The sequence below is a fragment of the Diplotaxodon limnothrissa genome, linkage group LG2, assembly GCF_057381915.1.
Source record: "Diplotaxodon limnothrissa isolate DT_005_m linkage group LG2, D_limnothrissa_male_GT1.1, whole genome shotgun sequence".
Taxonomy (NCBI): Eukaryota; Metazoa; Chordata; class Actinopteri; order Cichliformes; family Cichlidae; genus Diplotaxodon; species Diplotaxodon limnothrissa.
The window spans coordinates 9,715,929-9,734,872 of record NC_140597.1 but is presented as its reverse complement, the minus strand read 5'-3'; the positions used below and the strand labels follow the sequence as shown (position 1 = coordinate 9,734,872).

At 44.2% G+C, this 18,944-nt stretch overlaps 1 protein-coding gene across 1 annotated transcript; it reads right to left on the bottom strand.

Annotated features, from left to right (window-relative positions):
- Positions 1-516: 516 nt before the first annotated feature.
- On the bottom strand, positions 517-11,451 carry rest (RE1-silencing transcription factor). The gene is made up of 6 exons (XM_085360405.1): positions 11,334-11,451; positions 8,737-9,016; positions 7,462-8,034; positions 7,173-7,333; positions 6,976-7,059; positions 517-4,791 (listed from the first exon to the last, which is right to left on the bottom strand). Exons 2-6 carry the CDS (start codon positions 8,979-8,981, stop codon positions 2,936-2,938), a joined length of 2,919 nt encoding a protein of 972 aa, XP_085216531.1. The 5' UTR covers positions 8,982-9,016; positions 11,334-11,451; the 3' UTR covers positions 517-2,935.
- Between the last annotated feature and the right edge of the window lie 7,493 nt (positions 11,452-18,944).

Below are 18,944 nucleotides of genomic sequence, written 5' to 3'. Positions count from 1 at the left end.
AATTTTCCCTGAGCCAGTTCTGCTAAAGGTCTATTCCTGGTAAAGGGGAGTTTTTCCTTTCCACTGTCACCAAGTGCTTGCTCATAAGGGGTCATTTGATTGTTGGGGTTATCTCGCTATTATTGCAGGGTCTTTATGCTTGTTGTTGTGATTTGGCACTATATAAATAAAATTTAATTTGTTTTAAATGTAAGGTGTAAAATCAGAGGTCTAGGTGGAAATACCCTCACATTAAATCTTTTTACTATTTAAACTCGTGTTCACAAAAATCTGTTGGGAAAACTTAATTTGGGGGGTTTTGGTGTTAGCTGGTCGTGATGCTTTGATTCCATTCTGTGCAAAAACACATCCATGTGTGATATTTTAAATGTTGTAAATATTTAAAGTCACACCAGATTTTCTTTGAAGTCTGATTTTTAGAAATAATGAGGCTTTTAATAGACTCCGAGCTCCGGTTAATTCTGAATATGTTCCAACTTTATTAAAAACGGGCAGACAGATGCTGAAGTTGCTGATAGTGTTTGGAAATCTTTATTTACAAAAAAGCAGAAGAAAGTACGTTACAGATTAAAGCTTTAATCGGTTAGTTTTTAGCTGAAGAGCGCACTCAAGCTACTCACAATAACATCAGACAGTTAGACAAACATTTCTAATTTGATTTAAACCTGACAGGAGAAGACGTTTCATCTTGTTAAACAGGCTGCAAACCTTTGTAAACGATAAAGTTGGTGTAATATTATCTGATCATTTTCATCACTCAGTTACTCTGATATTAAGCTGTACATGGGGCATGGTGGAGGCCAAGGTGCTCAAGTTGAGGCTTCAAGACGGAAACTAAAATACAAAGTCTGTAGAAGCAGGAAGAACCTTCTGATCGCAGTGTGAATTAGCAACAAAAGCGGTTTCGGGACTGACTGGACGGACTTTTTGGCTCACGTAAATGTAGTGTCCTCTGAACGCAGCCCCAAATAAATTTTGTTCCTTTCTTTAAAAAGATCATTTTCACCTTTCTGTCACAGTTCAGTTAGGCTTAGAGATGCCTGAGAGCAAGCACTGAGGGCAGTGCTTGCTCTGGAAGACTCGATGAGCCCCAATGGGCTTAATTACAGAAAAGATCAAATAACACCATCCTTATCGTTAAGTTACAGAAACTACACAAGCTGCTGCTGACACAAACCTTTACAAGCAGTAACTCATACACATGATGTCGTTTTCATTTGATAGTAATAAGCCTCTGTAATAATAACAGTCCTCGGATGACGATCACTCTGTACAGTTGGAAAGAAAACACTTTGGCGTCTCCACTAAATGAAAAATAACCCCCCAACCCCTAACCATTAATGGAATTTAATGTTTTACTACAGCTGGTGTAATAACCAGATCTTTAATCAAAGCATTCACAAACTGGTACCAGGGCCACACTAAGGGGAAAAGGGAATTTTGAGAATAAAATTCATCTTCCTGTTGGCGCCTCTATAATATGGGCTGTGCTGACAAATTTGCACAGTCTGGTGAAAAGTATCCGGAATTCAGCTATTCCAGTTAGGCACATTTGAGCAGACTCAAATAGCTGCTAATGCACAGATGCAAGAACATCAGTGGTCACAATAGTGAGAGGCCACCACAGGAAACGGTGAGACACTTAAAGTGTTTGATCCTGAAGGCGTGGGGCTCAGGTGCTATGTGGTTTGAAGCCTGCTCAACACACACACACACACACACACACACACACACACACACACACACACACACTTTTTTTGTGGAAGCACAAAATAATTGTGTGAGCAGATTTTCATCCTTTCAAAAATCTGGTTATTTTAAGTAGACTTACTATTTAGTTTGGTTTTAATCAATCTTTTCCATAAAGTAGCCCTAACACTAGTCCCTAACACAAAAATAGCATATTCAGACCAAATGCAAAGTGAAGTTTAAGTGCAGCGTGATTACAAACAAAGTTTGGAAAAGGTTGTGAAGAACTGAACACAAATTCAACAGATTTGCTTTGAGCTGTGTCGATTTTCCTGCAGACTGTCCATTTACTTCAAGCCAGAAATGGAGGAAAAGCCAGCTGCTAAATGATAAGGAGAGTAATCTTAGGACTTCATTTGAATGTTACATGACTCCAGGTATTGGTGAGGTTTATTAAGAAGCAGTCATCCCACTGGCTATTAATATATGTGATTGTGAAAAGGTCCAAAAACAATCCAGCGACTCTGCTTCAGGTTTTGTTTGAACACACCAAAGGAGAAAAGCATTTTTCTGCAGACTTGAACCTTCAGACGACAAATATAAAAACAAATGAGAAGAAAAGCGCAACATTTCAACAGCTGATTGTCAAAGGCACTGAATGTTTTTTCTTTAAAAAAAAAAAAAAAAAGGGGGGAAAAATTCCACTTTTACACTAGAAAATCTTTCTTTTTTTCCCTACATGGAGACTTCACGACACTGACAGGTTTAAAAAGGTCTCCAGATGTTCTGTGGAGGTCATGAAAATTGATATGATGTTAAAATTCATTGTATGTGCAACAGCAGAGTTGAGGTGGACATGATCTGAGAGAGAGAAAAGCATATGTACATGCCAGTGTGTCGGCTCAAACTGACCCTACAGACCAGACCAGACCAGCATGTAAAAGTTCAAAAGGGTCTGAGCACCTAACATAGCCCCCGACGCCTCTTCCAGGACTCCACAGGAGGAGGCGGATTCTGGAAGACCTTCCAGAATCCTGGAAGTCTTCAAATCAGCAAAACAAGAGCAAATCTGGTGATAACTGAATAGAATCAGCTGCTAAATTTAAAGAGTTGGTGCTCGGACACCAAATGATGAGACATTTGTTCAGTTTATACGTTTGTGCAGTCTTATTTCACACAACTGGAGTGTCTGCACTTTAAAGCAGAGACGGGTCCTAAAGATGCACAGTGTGCTGGATACAACTCCTCATTTCTGGGAACTGCTGTCCATGTAGTAGACGTTCACCAGGTGGCGGTTCAAGTGGCGCCGATACTCCACCTCCAGGGGGAACGTGCGGTCGCAAAAGATGCACATGTGACTCTTTAGCTCAGTAGGAGTTGGGATCTCATCAGTGGGTGTTTCTGGGTCATTGGACATCTTAGTCGACCCGGCGCCGTTGCCATTGAGGCCGGAGTCGTCGCTGCCCTCGGAGGCGCTGTCGCTGATGTCACTCCCTCCTTCGTGGCTGCTGTGGATGCCCTCGTCATCCTCGGGCTCGGTGGGTTTGCTTCGCTGCCCAGGGAGCACCAGAGAAGGTGGTGACTTGGGTTTTAGGAATGTTGGCGCAGGTTGTTCTTCAGCAGGAGAAGGCGTGTCCTCACCGGAGCTGCAGGTGGGTGAAATGTCCGTCTTCTTAGATGGTTTGTTTGGAGTCTTTTCTGGCTCTGGTGGAGCATGTGTACTTGCGGTGGTTCTTGCTGCAGGGCTGTGTTCTGTTGGGTCGCTGTGAGCGGTTTCCTTTGAGTTGTCCAGATGAGAAGAAACTTTCTGAGCCTCTGAGCATGGACTGTTGATTGAAGTTGCTCGACCCTCTGCTGGCTCCACAGCAGGCTGAGGGGTGGGGGCTTTCTTGTTGGAGCTCCTCGTCTTCTTCTGCTTTGCTGGTATTGCCCCATTGGACTTGTGTGCTGTCAGACTGGACTCAGTAACCTTACTGGTGTTTTGTGAGGCAGGTTTAGACTGAACATCCTCCACAGCTGAGGCTTTCACCCTCCTGGTCTTGGATGGAGTGCAGGGCTTGCTGGAAAGATCTAAAGCCTCCACAGCTCTCCTCTTTAATGCCTTTTCCTTGACTACCTTTTCCTTCTGACCTTTCTCTGGACACTTGTGTTTCTGTGGAGCTTGTTTGACGTGCTCTGCAGTCTTCTCAGACTTCTTTGTTCCAGACTTTCTGGCTTTGCTGGCATTTTTGCTGTCATTCTTCTGATTTTCTTTCTCTTTCTCAGGCATCCCTTTTTGTTCCTCTTTGTGCAGCTTCTGCCTGGCTGATCTTGCCTCCTCTGGCCTTTGTTGGTCAGATTTCTCTCTCTCTGCTGGGTCTTTCTGGGTTATGCGTGCTTCTGCTTGGTTCTGAACAGCTACTTTCTCAGTTGCAAGCTTCTTGGCTCGTCTCTTCACTTTGTTCTCTAAACTTTCTGTCTCCATCTGTATTTCTTTAACAGATGCGTTCTCCACCGGACTCTCAGTGACCTTCTCGACCTTCTTCTGTCTTGTGATCTTTTTCTCTGGTTCCACTTTGTCCTTCGCTTTTGGCAGTTTCTCAGATGTGATGGTTGATTTCTTCTGAACCTTGCCAGGTGTTTCGGTCTGTACCAATTGGCCAGTGCTGGGCCGAGTGTTCTTTCTGATTGACAGATTGATAGGACTCGACTCCTCCTCCCCGTTGTCCATGTCCAGGTCTTCCTCAATGCTGGATGAATCATCAAGCTTATTTGCTCCAGAGTCTGACTTTTCCTCTGCACTCTCGGGACCTGGTTTCTTGACTCGCAGCTTGACTTTGGAAACATCCAGGGCAACATTGCAGCCAGAGTGCCTAGACTTGATGTGATACTGCAGGTTGCATTTCTTGGAGGCAGCATACTTGCAGAGGGGACAGAGAAACTGCCGAGGATTGAGGTGGAGTTCAACATGCTTCTTGTAGTTGCTGCGATCAGCGGTCTTGTACTCACAGTAGGGGCAGGAAAGAGGTTTGGGACCATTGTGGACCTGTCGAGCATGTCGAGTCACCTCGTGTTGGTTGGCTGCCAGGTAGGTACAGCTCTCGCACTTGAAAGGACGCTCACCTGCACACAAGAAAGTGAGGTGTTACACCCTTGCAGTGAAGGCAGTAGGATATAGAAAAGCTTCATGCAGCAGGTGAGTCTGATACTTGAGGATCTATATACGTCAGTAGACTGATTCCTTATGTTTGTCTGTAACTGCTATATGTCTGTATTCACAACCCTGAGGTCCCTTTCTTAACCATAAAGAACAAAAAACACACCATGCACAAGTCTGACTCATCTCTAGTTCAAAGTAATCTCCTTGTGCACCTGTGGACAACTTCCCATTGTGGCTGCTGTTTTTTGAATGAGCTCCATGGTGAAATCGAGCAAACTAGCTTCCAAACATCAACTTCGGTTTAAAGTGGCCACCTTTCAGGCCAAAGATCATCACTGCTGAAGTTGAACGGTCTCCAGCTGGAGCCCATAGACCAAACATTTATCCAACGGTGTGAGGGAGGGCAATTACTGCTGACCAAACCAACAAAACTTTACCATCCTACCCTCCTCACAGAATTTGGTTACGTGGAGATTGGTCAAATTGCTGTTAATGTGCTTTTTGCTTTTTATAGGTGGAGTTTTTATTTAACCTTTTCTCAGCAAATCTATAAATTGTATCTTGTTTAGTAAAATCTGCAAAATTATTACTTTCAAATCATTCAGGTTTATTCGTGTATTCGATGGAAGCCAAAAAACTGAAACAGGATCGTTCATGCAGGAGTTTGAGGATCACAGAAGAGCAGATAAAACTGAAACCACTTAATCAGAGGCCGTTTTCTGACCCCGCTGATATGTTTTCAGATTCATCTGCTCTTCGGTGTGAATGCCCCACAGAGCAACACAACACAACACAACACAGGAGGTGGTAGCATATAGTTCTGCTGTTACCATGTTAGTCCAACAGCGACAGCTTCAGTGAGAGCAACACAAACAGAAATGTTCAGAGTGAGTCAGAGGAACAAAAACAGAGCGAAAACATCAGTGATATTAATTCTACTTAGTCCTATCATATATCACTAATATCACCATGCTACATCTACTAAAGTACAGCAGTGTGAGCACTAAAACTACTGTAATACTAATACTTTAACTTGAATATTCAACTATGAGCTAGATAAGAAAGAAAGGTACATTTCAGAATCTAGACCAAGGGTGTCAAACTCGGCCGTATTTTATAAATATGGGACAATCCTGCTTTCAAGGGACAAGAAACTACTACTACTAGGGCTGCACGATTAATCGTTAGAAAACCGCGATCTCGATTCATACTTATGTGCGATCTCATTTCCAAATGACAACGATTAAAAAAAAAAAAAAAAAAAAAAAAGACGACGACGATTGTACCGCATTTTGATCCGGGACGCACTCTGCATGAAAACAAGCGCTCACTCTTCCTGCTCAACAAATGACAAGGGCGGAGCCTTATACCACGTGATACAGAAGCTGTGCCGTGTGATGCTAAAGTTAGCAGGGAAAAAACAACGGAGAGCACGTCAGGGATGACAAGAAAGTGACAGGAGAAAATCCGTTCCGGTCAACCACCCAAACACCAATAACGGGAACCTTATACAGCGCTTCCCTATACACGTCGAACTCAAAGAAATTATGGAGGCTATCACTTATCACCTGACCAAAGATATGGCACATCAACACTGTGCAAAACGAGGGATTTAGGAAAATGATCAACACCCTAGACAAACGCTACACAGTGCCGTCCCGCAACTATTTTTCTATCGTTGCACTACTTGCTCTATACACGCAGTGTCGAGCAACGGTGGAGACAGAATTTCAAGCAGTTCAACATTTTGCAGCAACAACAAAACGTGAGACATTTGTTGTTTTTATGGTTATTTATTGTTTTTATGTTCAGTCTCAACTGTTACGAAGTTGATGTGCAGTTAATAAGTGCAATAAATATTTATACTGGAAAAGAAAATCGTGAGAGAATCGTGATCTCAATTCTAAGCCAAAAAATCATGATTCTCATTTTATGCAAAATCGTGCAGCCCTAACTACTACTACTGCCCTGACAAACTGCCCGGGTCTTTACGCCATCTGCTTAATCCTGGAACAAGTGCCAAACAAAGAGAGCAAACCACTCACTCTGGCTGGCTAAGAGAAACATCGAGCAGTGTTGTACAACTGATTTAACAGTTTACTATTCAACTCTCCAACTGATTTATTAGCCTCTACAGTTAGTTTTACCTGAGTGAGTCCTCATGTGTCGGGTCAGGTGGGTCTTCTGTGAGCTTGAGTAGTCGCAGTATGGACACTGGAATGGGCGAACACCTGAAATAGACAGAAAATAACACTGAGGTCCCACGACTACCTACATACAGACACTTTTAGTGCCTAAAAGACTTCAGACAGGCAAAAGACAGAAACGCAGAGGGTCGTCGTACCAGTGTGAGTCCGAATGTGTTGGATATAGTTGCTCTTGCGGTCAGAGAAGTAGGAGCACTGGCTGCAGGTGTGCAGTTTGCTGGGGAAGTGATTCCTTAGATGTTTCCTCCAGTGGTACTGACTGACGGTGGTGTATGGACACAGAGTACACTTAAACACCCTGCAGAGACACAGCGGCAGCACACACTCGTTACTCAGGTCGGTAAAACAACTGGTCATTAATTTTCCTGCAAAATGCTGGTATATGGAGGCAAAGTGTGTGTGTCAGTGCACAAGTGCAGGTCTTACCTGTGGTCTTCACCCTCCTTGTTGTGGTGTTTCAGGTGGGCGATATAGTGGTCGTATCGGTTGGTGTTGTAGCCGCAGCGCTCGCACCTGATCAGCCCTTTGATGTCATCTGCATTGGCTGCCACCTCCCCGCCGCTCTCGGCCTCACCACCTGCCGGGTCCTCGGGTGCTTCCGCCTCCTTTGCCTTGGTCTTGCTCCTCCCCTCCACCCGGTTCACCACCATCATCTTGCTGATACTGTGGGTGCTTAGATGATCCACAAACTCCTGCTCATTTTCCGCCTGGAAGTGACATGGTTTGCAGAGGAACGGTTTCTTCTTCTTCGTGCTCTCCGTCACAGCAGGCGGGGTCTCTTTGCGTTTGGCACCCTGGGGAGGTGGTGTTTTAGTGGTGGTGGCGGAGGAGGAGCAGGGCTGAGGCGGGCAGGACAGATCTTCAGCTTTGTCTTCCTCATCCTTGTTCTCATTCTCCTCTGTCCTGTTTCCAACAACCACAGCACGGATACCTGGGCCCAGAGTCTCGGGATACTTCTCAATACCGGCATCTCTCTGATTCTGGTTCTCGTAGCCATACCTGATCGCACACACAGGTGAGTTAGTGGCCAGATGAAACAGGTATCTGCAATATTACTATCAGGTTCTATAGAGCAGGTCTTTCTTTTATTATCAGTAATATCTCAATCGGAAAATCTAGAGCATGCTTTAAAATATTTTGCCTGCTGTGGGCATCCTTTGCACAAACGAGGGAATTCCTCGCAATACGCACTCACAGTTAAGCTGAAATCAAACCAAACTACCCACACTAAGTGCTGCTGGAAAGGGAAAATGACTACAAAAGCAACAACTCATTCTTCATGACAGCAAAAAAGGCAGATAACTCGCTTCTGAACTGGGAGCACATGGGAGCTTCACGGGCTGTCCTCAACTGGAATATGTAACGCCTTTTGCAACTTCACAGGGAAACATAAAACATTTATAGATCTTAGCTTCCTTCATTTTAAATCCAGACTTTTTAATGACCTGCGGGAACCCTGTGTGTGTAATCATGTTTGACCAAACGCAATCTCAACAGAAAAAAAGTGTGATTATGATTTCTGCCATTCAGAGGAGCTGTCGCTGAAGGTTTTTTCTCTTAATGGCAAATATAGAAACGGCTGGATGTTTCCAGGAATAGCAAACAACCCATGAGTTAAAAAATAGTTCCAATGTTTGTTTAAAGTTTCCCTTGGTTAATATGGGGGTCAAGCCGAGGTCGGACTCGTTCTCACTTCCTCACCTGACCACACTCTCGTCCTCGCTGTCCGAGTAGCTGCCTCCCACGGTCTTCAGCTCCATCATCTCCTTCTCACCATCACAGCCACCGCTGCTCTCCCCGGCTGTCACCGCTGCCACGTTTGCCAGCATCACCAACTGAGGGGCGGGCAGCGTGTTCCTGGGCATGTCGCTGAGATTCTGCCCATCCTCCATCAGAGGAACACCCACGGGGAACATATCGAGTGAGAACACAGGCTGAACTGCCATGTGGAGTTCAGCGCTTCACCTAGACACACGGAAAGCTGCAGGGACAACGACACGGGAGGAATATTTTTAATAACTGCGACCTCAGAATCATAACCACATATATGTTTCTGGTTATTTTTTCCTTTAACTTATGTGTAACACTGAACATGAAGAGTTCTAAATCCTCTCTGCCTAAGACGGACCACAGATAACAGTTTTTCTCATGTAGGATTTGAGCACAATCTACTTAATAATGTCCATAATTACAGATAAATGCAAATCTGCAAATCCACACAAGCTCATGGCCCTCATTTCTGAATATTTGAGTGGAACCGTTCCTACCCTGTGCAAAACAATAATCTACAAAACATGTGGACCGGCTTGTTTTCGCATGTTACTAAATCAGACTCATTCTGAACCAGCAGGCTTGTGCAATCTGCATACTGCCACTACTTCTCTATCACTCCTCTAGTTTACCTCCAGTTGAAGCAGAAGTGGTGACGATGTTTTAAGAGAGAAACCTGCATCGCTAAGGCAAGAAAAAAAAAAGGGGGGGGGGGGAAGCGAGGTTCCACTTGATCACTTTCACTTTGGCTTTAGAACTAAAGAAACTCTTGGATGAGACGTGAAACGTTTTCAAGAAATTTAAATAAGTCCACTTGCCTTCTTATAAAGCTTCCTAGGCTAACATGACCTGGATGACTGAGACATTATGGTTTGTTTGGGGGATTTTTGCAAACTGTAGATGATGACCAAAGGGCAATAATAACGACAATAGTTTTATTATTGTTATTAGCAGCAGTTTTCTATTTAAAGACTTGTGCTTTTTCCTAAGAAAAGGGCCACTATTTGTTCTCATGCTGTTACATCTAAGTTTGAGGGTAGAGTAGGAACACAGTCAGGTATAAAATTACTGATAAATCACTGGCTTGTGTGTAAATTTTTCTTACTCACAATTTACGCAGTGCATTTGCACAGCGTACTCCTACGTGGAATAAAATGTGTCACAGAAACAGTGTTTGTCTTAACTTTTAAAAAATGTATTCTTTTCCTAGTATTACTAAAACTTTTTAAAAATATTTGTAATACTTGGACTGTATGATACATTTTACTGATACAATGTGTGTTTTTAACTTATTGTAAAAAAAATAAATAAAAAAATGGGACTTCATTTTATTTTATTTTGTTTAAAATATTTTTCATAGTAAAAAAGCGATTCGTTGGTCATGTTAGTCGCTTAAATAGCTTGGTCACTTGCGGCTTAGGTCTTTTTAATTTACCAATTTTAAATATTAGCGCTTATTACTAATTAATGAGCCTCCCGGGAGATGAATTTGCCTATTATAAAAAAAGAGGAAGTCATTACAGGGTAATTTTCCTTCCTCTCAGAATAAACATCCTGCAGTAAAGATGCTGAAATAACAACTGAAAACTTTCACTGCATCGCTTTGTCGGCCATTTTGAAAGCAGCACCACGGCTCAGTCGACAGCGCCACACAGAAGTCCCTCTGGAAAAACACCAAGTTTAGAGGACCATCCCGCGGGGAAGGAGGCCGCCTGGCAGCTACTTAAACCCCACATCTCACCAACTAAAGGTCAAAGTTATTCAGCAGAAAATAAGCCGAATTTATGGTGGAAAAACAGAAGTGAAAAAAACCTAAAACTCTGCCACATAAAAACACAAATACCTCCATAAATCTGTCGACATCGAATTAGCAGTGGTGGAAGTAAACTTGTTCAGCTGATTTGGATCAAGTTAAATAAGGTCAGAGTGGACAAAAGAAGGAGGTTTTAAGTGAAGGATTAAAAAGTGAAAGTCCAACAATCTGCCCAGATTTAGGATGTCTGGGGACTAACAACATCAGGAACTATTTTCTGTAGAAAAAAAAATCTCACTCACGATTTTTTTTCCTGAGACGTTTGATTAAATCACTTTTAACTTGAACCCATGAGATTATATTTTACTCGTGTAAAAATGGTAGCTGTAAAGCTGCCGTTGTAATTTACAGCCACCATTTCAGATCCTTACGGAGTTTCACCAAACTTCGTTTGCGGAAGCGCACAAGTCGAATCAAACAGCGACATTTTACTGCGGCACTTCGGAGTCGGTCTAAAGTGTTACAGGAGCTTTTCCAGCTGTTTTTCAGCGGCGAATCTGCAGCTGGCAGCCGGGAGAATGTGGGGAAAGTGTGGGTCGATGTGTTAGAGTGTTAGCCATGGTCCTGATCAGCCCCGGACAGCGCCTTCTTCACCGCCTCACCGCCTCCATTTTCCCAAACTGACTTCAACTTTGCAGCCGCTCCGCTCCGACAAAAACCCCGCACAGATGCGCTTTCAGCCCGACACTTCCCGCCCTGCAGCCTGGACACTCACCGGCTCCTCACGTCCGAACTCTACGAAACTTTTCCTGGACTTCTGCTTCTGTTTGTAGTTTTTCTTTCTCCCTTCGACGAACAGCGCACGGAGAAAAGTGAACACAACTTTCCGCACATTCCTCCACAGCGACGCACGACCGTGACGTCAGCACGTCGTTCACACAGCGCGAGGAGGTGTGGAAATCAGTTCCCAATCTTTTATTTTAAAGTAACCGTATTATTTATTTATTTATTTATTTATTTATTTATTTATTAAATAGCATAATTCATTAATTTTATTCACTTTATTTCGATTATTGTACCTGATACATCCAGTTGATTTAATTTTTTTTATATAAAATGTCACAGTTACCTACAAAGATGACTTTTCCCTCATACAGAACAATAAAGACAGTTGTTTTGCTTTTTAATTGAAAACAAAAAGTTATACTCTGTTGTTTCAGTGTTGTGCCAAAAAGTAGCCTTGTATTGTTATGGAACTCTTGTGCTTGCTACACCAAATAGCCAGTTCCTGTTAAAAAAAAAAAAAAAAAAAGGAAGAAAGAAAGAAAGAAAGAAAGAAAGAAAGAAAGAAAATGGGAGACTATAGAAATGTCTGTCTCCTAAACAGCTAATGCAGTGCTCTTGTTAAACTCTTTGAATTAAAGCTGAAAGTCTGTGCCTCAATCACATCTTGTTTTTTGTTTGTTTGTTTGTTATTTTATTTTAAATCCACTGTGGTGTGGACAGAGACAAAATCACAAAATATGTTGCTTCCCCAAATTCTTTGGACATAACTGTACATAGTCCTCACCCTCACCTGACCGTGAAATTTATACAAATTGTAAAACCTCCATACACACCTATCGTTCAACTAGATTATCCCATTATTGATGAAAGTATATGAATCAGTATAATAAAGGGTTAAAAATGCTCACACCACTGATTTCTCAGAATCATTTTTGTTTCAGTCAATCAGGTTTGATTCCTTATTGAATGATTTTAAACACAAAATTAACATCTGAGTATATCAAAACAGTGCTTACAGACTGGCAAAAGCAAAGGAAAAGGCAGATAGTGAATTTTATAGGAGGTCGGATACTAAGGCATGAGAAAAGAACTTGTATCAACTGGCTAGGCAGAGATATCAAACTGTAAAGGATGTGCAACAGGTTAGGGTGATTAAGGGCAGAGATGGAAGTGTACTAGCACTCAAAATGAGTACTTTGAGTGGAGGATGGATGGTGGAAAGAGTGAATCAGGAAGAGCTGATGATTCGTAGGGAGGAAATGAGGGTAGCTATGATGAGGACAAAGAGTGGAAAGGCAGATGGTCCAGATGACATACCAGGAAATGTCTAGGAGAGAGGGCAGTGGACCTTTTGATCAGATTGTTTAACACAATGAGAGTAGGGAACAGCTGGAAAAGAGCCCGGAGAGGCGAAGGCGTGCTCTGGAGAGGATGACTGAGAAATGGAATAGAAGTGCGTTGGTACCTATTTTCAAGAACAAGGTTCTCAGAGTTTAACAAGAGCAGTGAGCAGTATTCAGTGATACAGGAAACATCAGGGTAACGAGACACAGCTAATTCAAAAAGATGATACCTGGGCATCATTACTGGAAACAAGTGACAGGAGTTACAAAACAAAATACAAACCTTATTTATTTAGATTTTTCTAAAAGGATCTTGGAGCAGTTACCACTTAAAAAAAGGAATGAGAATGAGGAGAGAAAGTGGGGGTTTGGTACCTCTGGGCCTCCATCTGGAGCCTGCCTAACATTAAAAGTTTCATCCACAGTGAGAAACAACCAGCAGCTTACTTACAGGTATTATCACTTCTCCTTCAGTTTGCACAGACGACAGAGCAAAGACTGCCGGCCGAGGAAGACTGCAGGTGCTGCTAAACGCTTCTGGAAAAACATAACGAAACTGATTCCAAGTCCAGCATAAACTTTTAAATTTATGGATGGATACTTGATTTCTTTTTTGCCAGGCAAAAAGCTGTATTGAACATATTGTAACAACAACACAGGCTGACCAAATACAATGATCCATAAATATAAATATGAAAAATAAATATGTCAATAAATAAAAATTATACAAAAAGAAAAGAGAAAAAAGAAAAAAGGCACACACACATATTAAATTTAAATTACTAAGTAATGAGAGTAATTTATAGACTGATCCATTTTGAACTGCTTTCAGAGACTTACTAAACAGGTTTAGATCATTCGTCCAGAATCTGCATTTGTGAATGAAATATTTTCCAATTAAAATTACATTGTTAAGTTCAATTCACGGAGAATCTCCGTGAATCGCTACCTTATTGTGTTCCCAGGGATCCCAGGGGCTATGCTGTCTGGGCGCTTTTGCCCCCTGGTAGGGTCTCCCATGGCAAATTGGCCCTGGGTGAGGGACCAGACAAAGAGCGATTCAGAAGACCCTTATGAAGAAAAAAAAATAGGGTTACCGGGGCCCCGCCCTGGAGCCAGGCCCAGGGAGGGTGCCCGAGGGTGAACGTCTGGTGGCCGAGGCTTAGTCCATGGGGCCCGGCCGGGCACAGCCCGAAAAGGGGACATGGGCCCATCCTCCCGCAGGCCCACCACCCGCAGGAGGCGCCATAGGGGTCGGGTGCATTGTGTGCCCGGCGGCGGCCAGGAGCGGAGGCCCTGGCGGACTGATCCCTGGCTGCCAAGACTGGCAATAGGGACATGGAATGTCACCTCTCTGGTGGGGAAGGAGCCCGAGTTAGTGCGTGAGGTTGAGAGGTACCGGCTAGATATAGTCGGGCTCACCTCTATGCATGGCTTGGGCTCTGGAACCAGTCTCCTGGATAGGGGCTGGACTCTGTCTCAGTCTGGAGTTGCCCCTGGTGAGAGGCGGCGGGCTGGGGTGGGTATTCTAATATCCCCTCGGCTTGCTGCCGGTACGTTGGGGTTTTCCCGGTGGATGAGAGGGTTTGTTCCCTGCGCCTTAGGGTCGGGGAACGGGTCCTGACTGTCATCTGCGCTTATGCACCGAGTGGCAGTTCAGAGTACCCAGCCTTCTTAGAGTTCCTGGGTGGTGTGCTGGAAGGTGCTCCACCTGGAGACTCTGTTGTCCTGCTGGCAGACTTCAATGCTCACGTGGGTAACGACAGCGAGACCTGGAGGGGCCTGATTGGGAGGAACAGCCTCCCTGATCTGAACCGGAGCGGTGTTTTGTTATTGGACTTCTGTGCAAATCACAGTTTGGCCATAACAAACACCTTGTTCGAACATAAGAGTGTCCATAAGTGCACATTGCACCAGGACGCTCTAGGCCAGGGGTGCCCAATCCCAGTCCTCGAGAGCTACCGTCCTGCAGCTTTTAGATGCATCCCTACTCCAACACAGCTGAATCAAATGGTTTGGTTACCTCTTCAGCATGCCATCGTGTTTGGCAAAGGCCTGATAACAAGCCATTCATTTGATTCAGCTGTGTTGGAGTAGGGATGCATCTAAAAGCTGCAGGATAGTAGCTCTCGAGGACTGGGATTGGGCAGCCCTGCTCTAGGCCGTAGGTCGATGATCGATTTTGTAATCGTATCACCAGACCTGCGACCATATGTTCTGGACACTCAGGTAAAGAGAGGGGCTGAGCTGTCAACTGATCACCACCTGGTGGTGAGTTGGATCAGGTGGCGGGGGAGGACGCTGGACCGACCCGGTGCACCTAAACGCGTAGTGAGGGTGTGCTGGGAACGTCTAGCAGAGGCCCCAGTCCGCGAGATCTTCAATGCACACCTCTGGCAGAGCTTCAACAGCATTCCGAGGGAGACTGGGGACATTGAGTCCGAATGGACCATGTTCAGCGTCTCCATTGCCGAAGCTGCTGCATTGAGCTGTGGCCGCAAGGTGGTTGGTGCCTGCCGTGGTGGTAATCCCCGAACCAAATGGTGGACACCAGAGGTGAAGGGAGCCACCAGGCTGATGAAGGAGTCCTATCGGGCTTGGTTAGCCTGTGGGACTCCGGAGGCAGCCGACAGGTATCGACAGGCCAAGCGGAATGCGGCTCGGGCAGTGGCTGAAGCAAAAACTCGGGTGTGGGAGGAGTTCAGAGAGGCCATAGAAAAAGACTTTCAGACTGCCTCGAAGCGATTCTGGCAAACCGTCAGGCGTCTCAGGAGGGGAAAGCGGTGCTCTACCTGCACTGTGTATAGTGCTGGCGGAGCGCTGCTGACTTTGACTGAGAAAATTGTCAGGCGGTGGAAAGAATACTTCGAGGACCTCCTTAATCCCACTGACACATCTTCCGAGGAGGAAGCAGAGTCTGGGGATGAGGGGAATGACCCGCCAATTTCTGGGGGCGAGGTCACTGAGGCAGTTAAACAACTCCTTGGTGGCAGAGCCCCTGGTGTTGATGAGGTCCGCCCCAAGTTCCTGAAGGCTCTGGACGTTGTAGGGCTGTCCTGGTTGACACGCCTCTACAATGTTGCGTGGAGATCAGGGGTAGTACCCCTGGACTGGCAGACCGGGGTGGTGGTCCCCATCTTTAAGAAGGGGGACCGGAGGGTGTGTTCCAACTACAGGGGGATCACACTCCTCAGCCTCCCTGGGAAAGTCTATGCCAGGGTGCTGGAAAGGAGAGTATATCCGCTAGTCGAACCTCGGATACAAGAGGAACAATGCGGTTTTCGTCCTGGTCGTGGAACACTGGACCAGCTCTTTATCCTCTCAAGGACACTTGAGGGTGCATGGGAGTTTGCCCAACCAGTCTACATGTGTTTTGTGGCCTTGGAAAAGGCATTCGGCCGTGTCCCTCGGGGTGTCCTGTGGGAGGTGCTGTGGGAGTATGGGGTGTCTGGCCCATTACTATGGGCCATTCGATCCCTATACAACCGTTGCAAGAGCTTGGTTCACATTGCCGACAATAAGTCGGACTCATTCCCGGTAGGTGATGGGCTCCGCCAGGGCTGCCCTTTGTCACCGATTCTGTTCTTTAGGCTGTTAGCCTGTACGTTAGCCTGTTATTGGACTCATCTCAGACGGGGATGAGTCTGCCTACAGGAGGGAGGTTGAACGTCTGGTGTCCTGGTGCAGCCACAACAACCTGGTGCTGAATGCCCAGAAGACAGTGGAGATTATTGTGGACTTCAGGAAGCACACAGCCCCACCCCCCCCTGTGTTCACTGCATCATTCCATGTTTGGAACTGATCACCACCTGCACTCATGTATATATCTATCTACTTAGCACTTTTAATTCTTATTTTTATTTTTATGTCTATTTAAGCGTTATATGACAGTATGTTTGCACTAAGTACCGCAGCAATTTCCTAATGTTGTAAACCTGCTCAACATTTGACAATAAAACCCTTTCTGATTCTGATTCTGTTCAGAATTTTTATGGACAGGATTTCTAGGCGCAGCCAAGTGGCGGAGGGTTTTCACTTCGGTGGCCTCGGAATCTTATCTCTGCTTTTCGCGGATGATGTGGTTCTGTTGGCTTCATCGGGTGAAGGCCTCCAGCTTGCACTAGAACGGTTCGCAGCCGAGTGTGAAGCAGCGGGAATGAGGATCAGCACCTCCAAATCTGAGGCCATGGTTCTCAGCCGGAAAAGGGTGGAGTGCCCACTCCCGGGTCGGGGATGAGTTCCTGCCCCAAGTGGAGGAGTTCAAGTATCTCAGGTTCTTGTTCGCGAGCGATGGGAGAAGGGATCGGGAAATCGACAGATGGATTGGTGCTGCAGCTGCAGTAATGCGGAGGCTGCACCGGTCCGTCGTGGTGAAGAGGGAGCTGAGTGTAAAAGCAAAGCTCGCAATTTACCGGTCGATCTACGTCCCTACCCTCACCTCTGGCCACGAGCTGTGGGTAGTGACCGAAATGAGCTTCCTCCGAAGGGTGGCTGGCCTCTCCCTTAGAGATAGGGTGAGAAGTTCGGCCATCCGGGAGGGGCTCAGAGTAGAGAAGCTGCTCCTCCACATCGAAAGGAGCCAGCGGGCCAGCGGGCATCTGATAAGGATGCCTCCTGGCATCCTTATCAGATGCCCTCAGGAGGTGTTCTGGGCATGTCCCACTGGGAGGAGGCCCCGGGGCAGACCCAGGACACGCTGGAGAGATTATATCTCTCGGCTGGCCTGGGAACGCCTTGGTGTTCCCCCGGATAAGCTGGAGGAGGTGGCTGGGGAGAGGGAGGTCTGGGCTTCTCTGCTTAGGCTGCTGTCCCCGCGACCCAGCCCCGGATAAAGCGGATGAAGATGGATGGATGGATTGTTGAGCAAATTTCTGCTTTTCTATTCTGGCCTGCAACCAATCCAAAAGGACTGTATTGTTTTACACTGAATTTTTCTGACTCACTGTTACAAAAATACAGTGATTTACCTGTTCTTTAAATCTTAGTGTAATAAAATCATTAACTGGATAAATTTCATTTAAAATGGTTTAAAATGTTGTCTCCAAATTTTGGTTATCTGATCTGATAGAGATAAAAAATATCTTATAAAGATATAGTGTCTTTTAACCTGATTAGTATAATTTTTTTAGCATTAAATGTAATATTTTCATTGTGGCGCAGATCAGGATCTTTGAAATCTCTGAGTGCTGCAGATCTTCGCTAAAGTTTGAGAGAGTGGGACTGTTTTATCAACTTTTTATAGATTTTTGGATTAAAGCGAAGACTGAATTTAAAACAAAGTTCTTGACACGGCCAGACACCACCAATATCATTCATTTATATGTGCTATTGCCCAAACGGATATTACTGAGATTGGTGTAATTAAGAAAACTTTGTTGTTGTATTTCAACATTTTGACCACATGGAGGCGCAGTAAACATTCGTAAATTACCACAGCCCGTTCAGACTGTAATAATAAACTTCATGTCAACAATTTATTATACTTTTTAAGTTCTTTTGTGTAGTTTATATGATTTATTTTCAGATAATTTACTTGGCTTGTAGTTTTTATTTTGTGCCAATTTTTCAATGTTCAATTAATTAATTTCACTTTATTTTATTTTAGTTTTGTTTGCTTAATCGTCTAAATGCATTAATATTAAATTAATGTAGTCATTGTTTTAAAGGTACGTAACTGATTGTCACTTAAGTAACGACAACTCTGTTGTTTGTTTAACTGAAGCATTGTTTGTTGTTGTTTACCTGTTTATTGGTTGTTTATTAAATTGTTTCTTCTCATTGTTTTATTTTGTCTTAATGTACTTTATTTTTATCTCTTATTTTACTTTGTGTAATTCATTTGATTTAAGTAATTTTATTTTATTTTAGTATGATTTATTTCATTTCATTTCATTTTATGTATTTATTTATTTATTTTTTCGTCTTCTTCGTTTAATTTCTTTACAGCCTTTAATCCTTAAGAATAACTAGCTTGACTCAGGGAAGATCAATGATTCATAACGCAAATAAAAGATTTGTGAAGTCTGTAGGCGGTAAGAAGACGTCACTGCTTTGTATAACCGGAAGCCAAGTCTCTTCTTCAAATTCACTACCGTGAACTTCCTCCAGGAAAATCGTTGCGTTTGCCTTCAAAATAAAGGTCTGGCTAGGAGCTAAGAAGAGTTTAGCTAATTTTATTCTCAGGTGTTATCGTCACCCTAGCATATTAGCATAGGAAAAAAGTAACTGATTATGTGAGTAATTTCATTCAATAATCT

Bases quoted from the DNA above. Each gene is read 5' to 3' on its own strand.
- rest (XM_085360405.1), bottom strand. From the start codon at position 8,981: ATGGCAGTTCAGCCTGTGTTCTCACTCGATATGTTCCCCGTGGGTGTT. The intron at 8,035-8,736 runs GTGAGGAAGTGA...GTGTGCGATCAG, and splicing joins GAGGACGAGAGTGTGGTCAG to GTATGGCTACGAGAACCAGA. The intron at 4,792-6,975 runs GTAAAACTAACT...TCTTGTGTGCAG, and splicing joins ACACATGAGGACTCACTCAG to GTGAGCGTCCTTTCAAGTGC.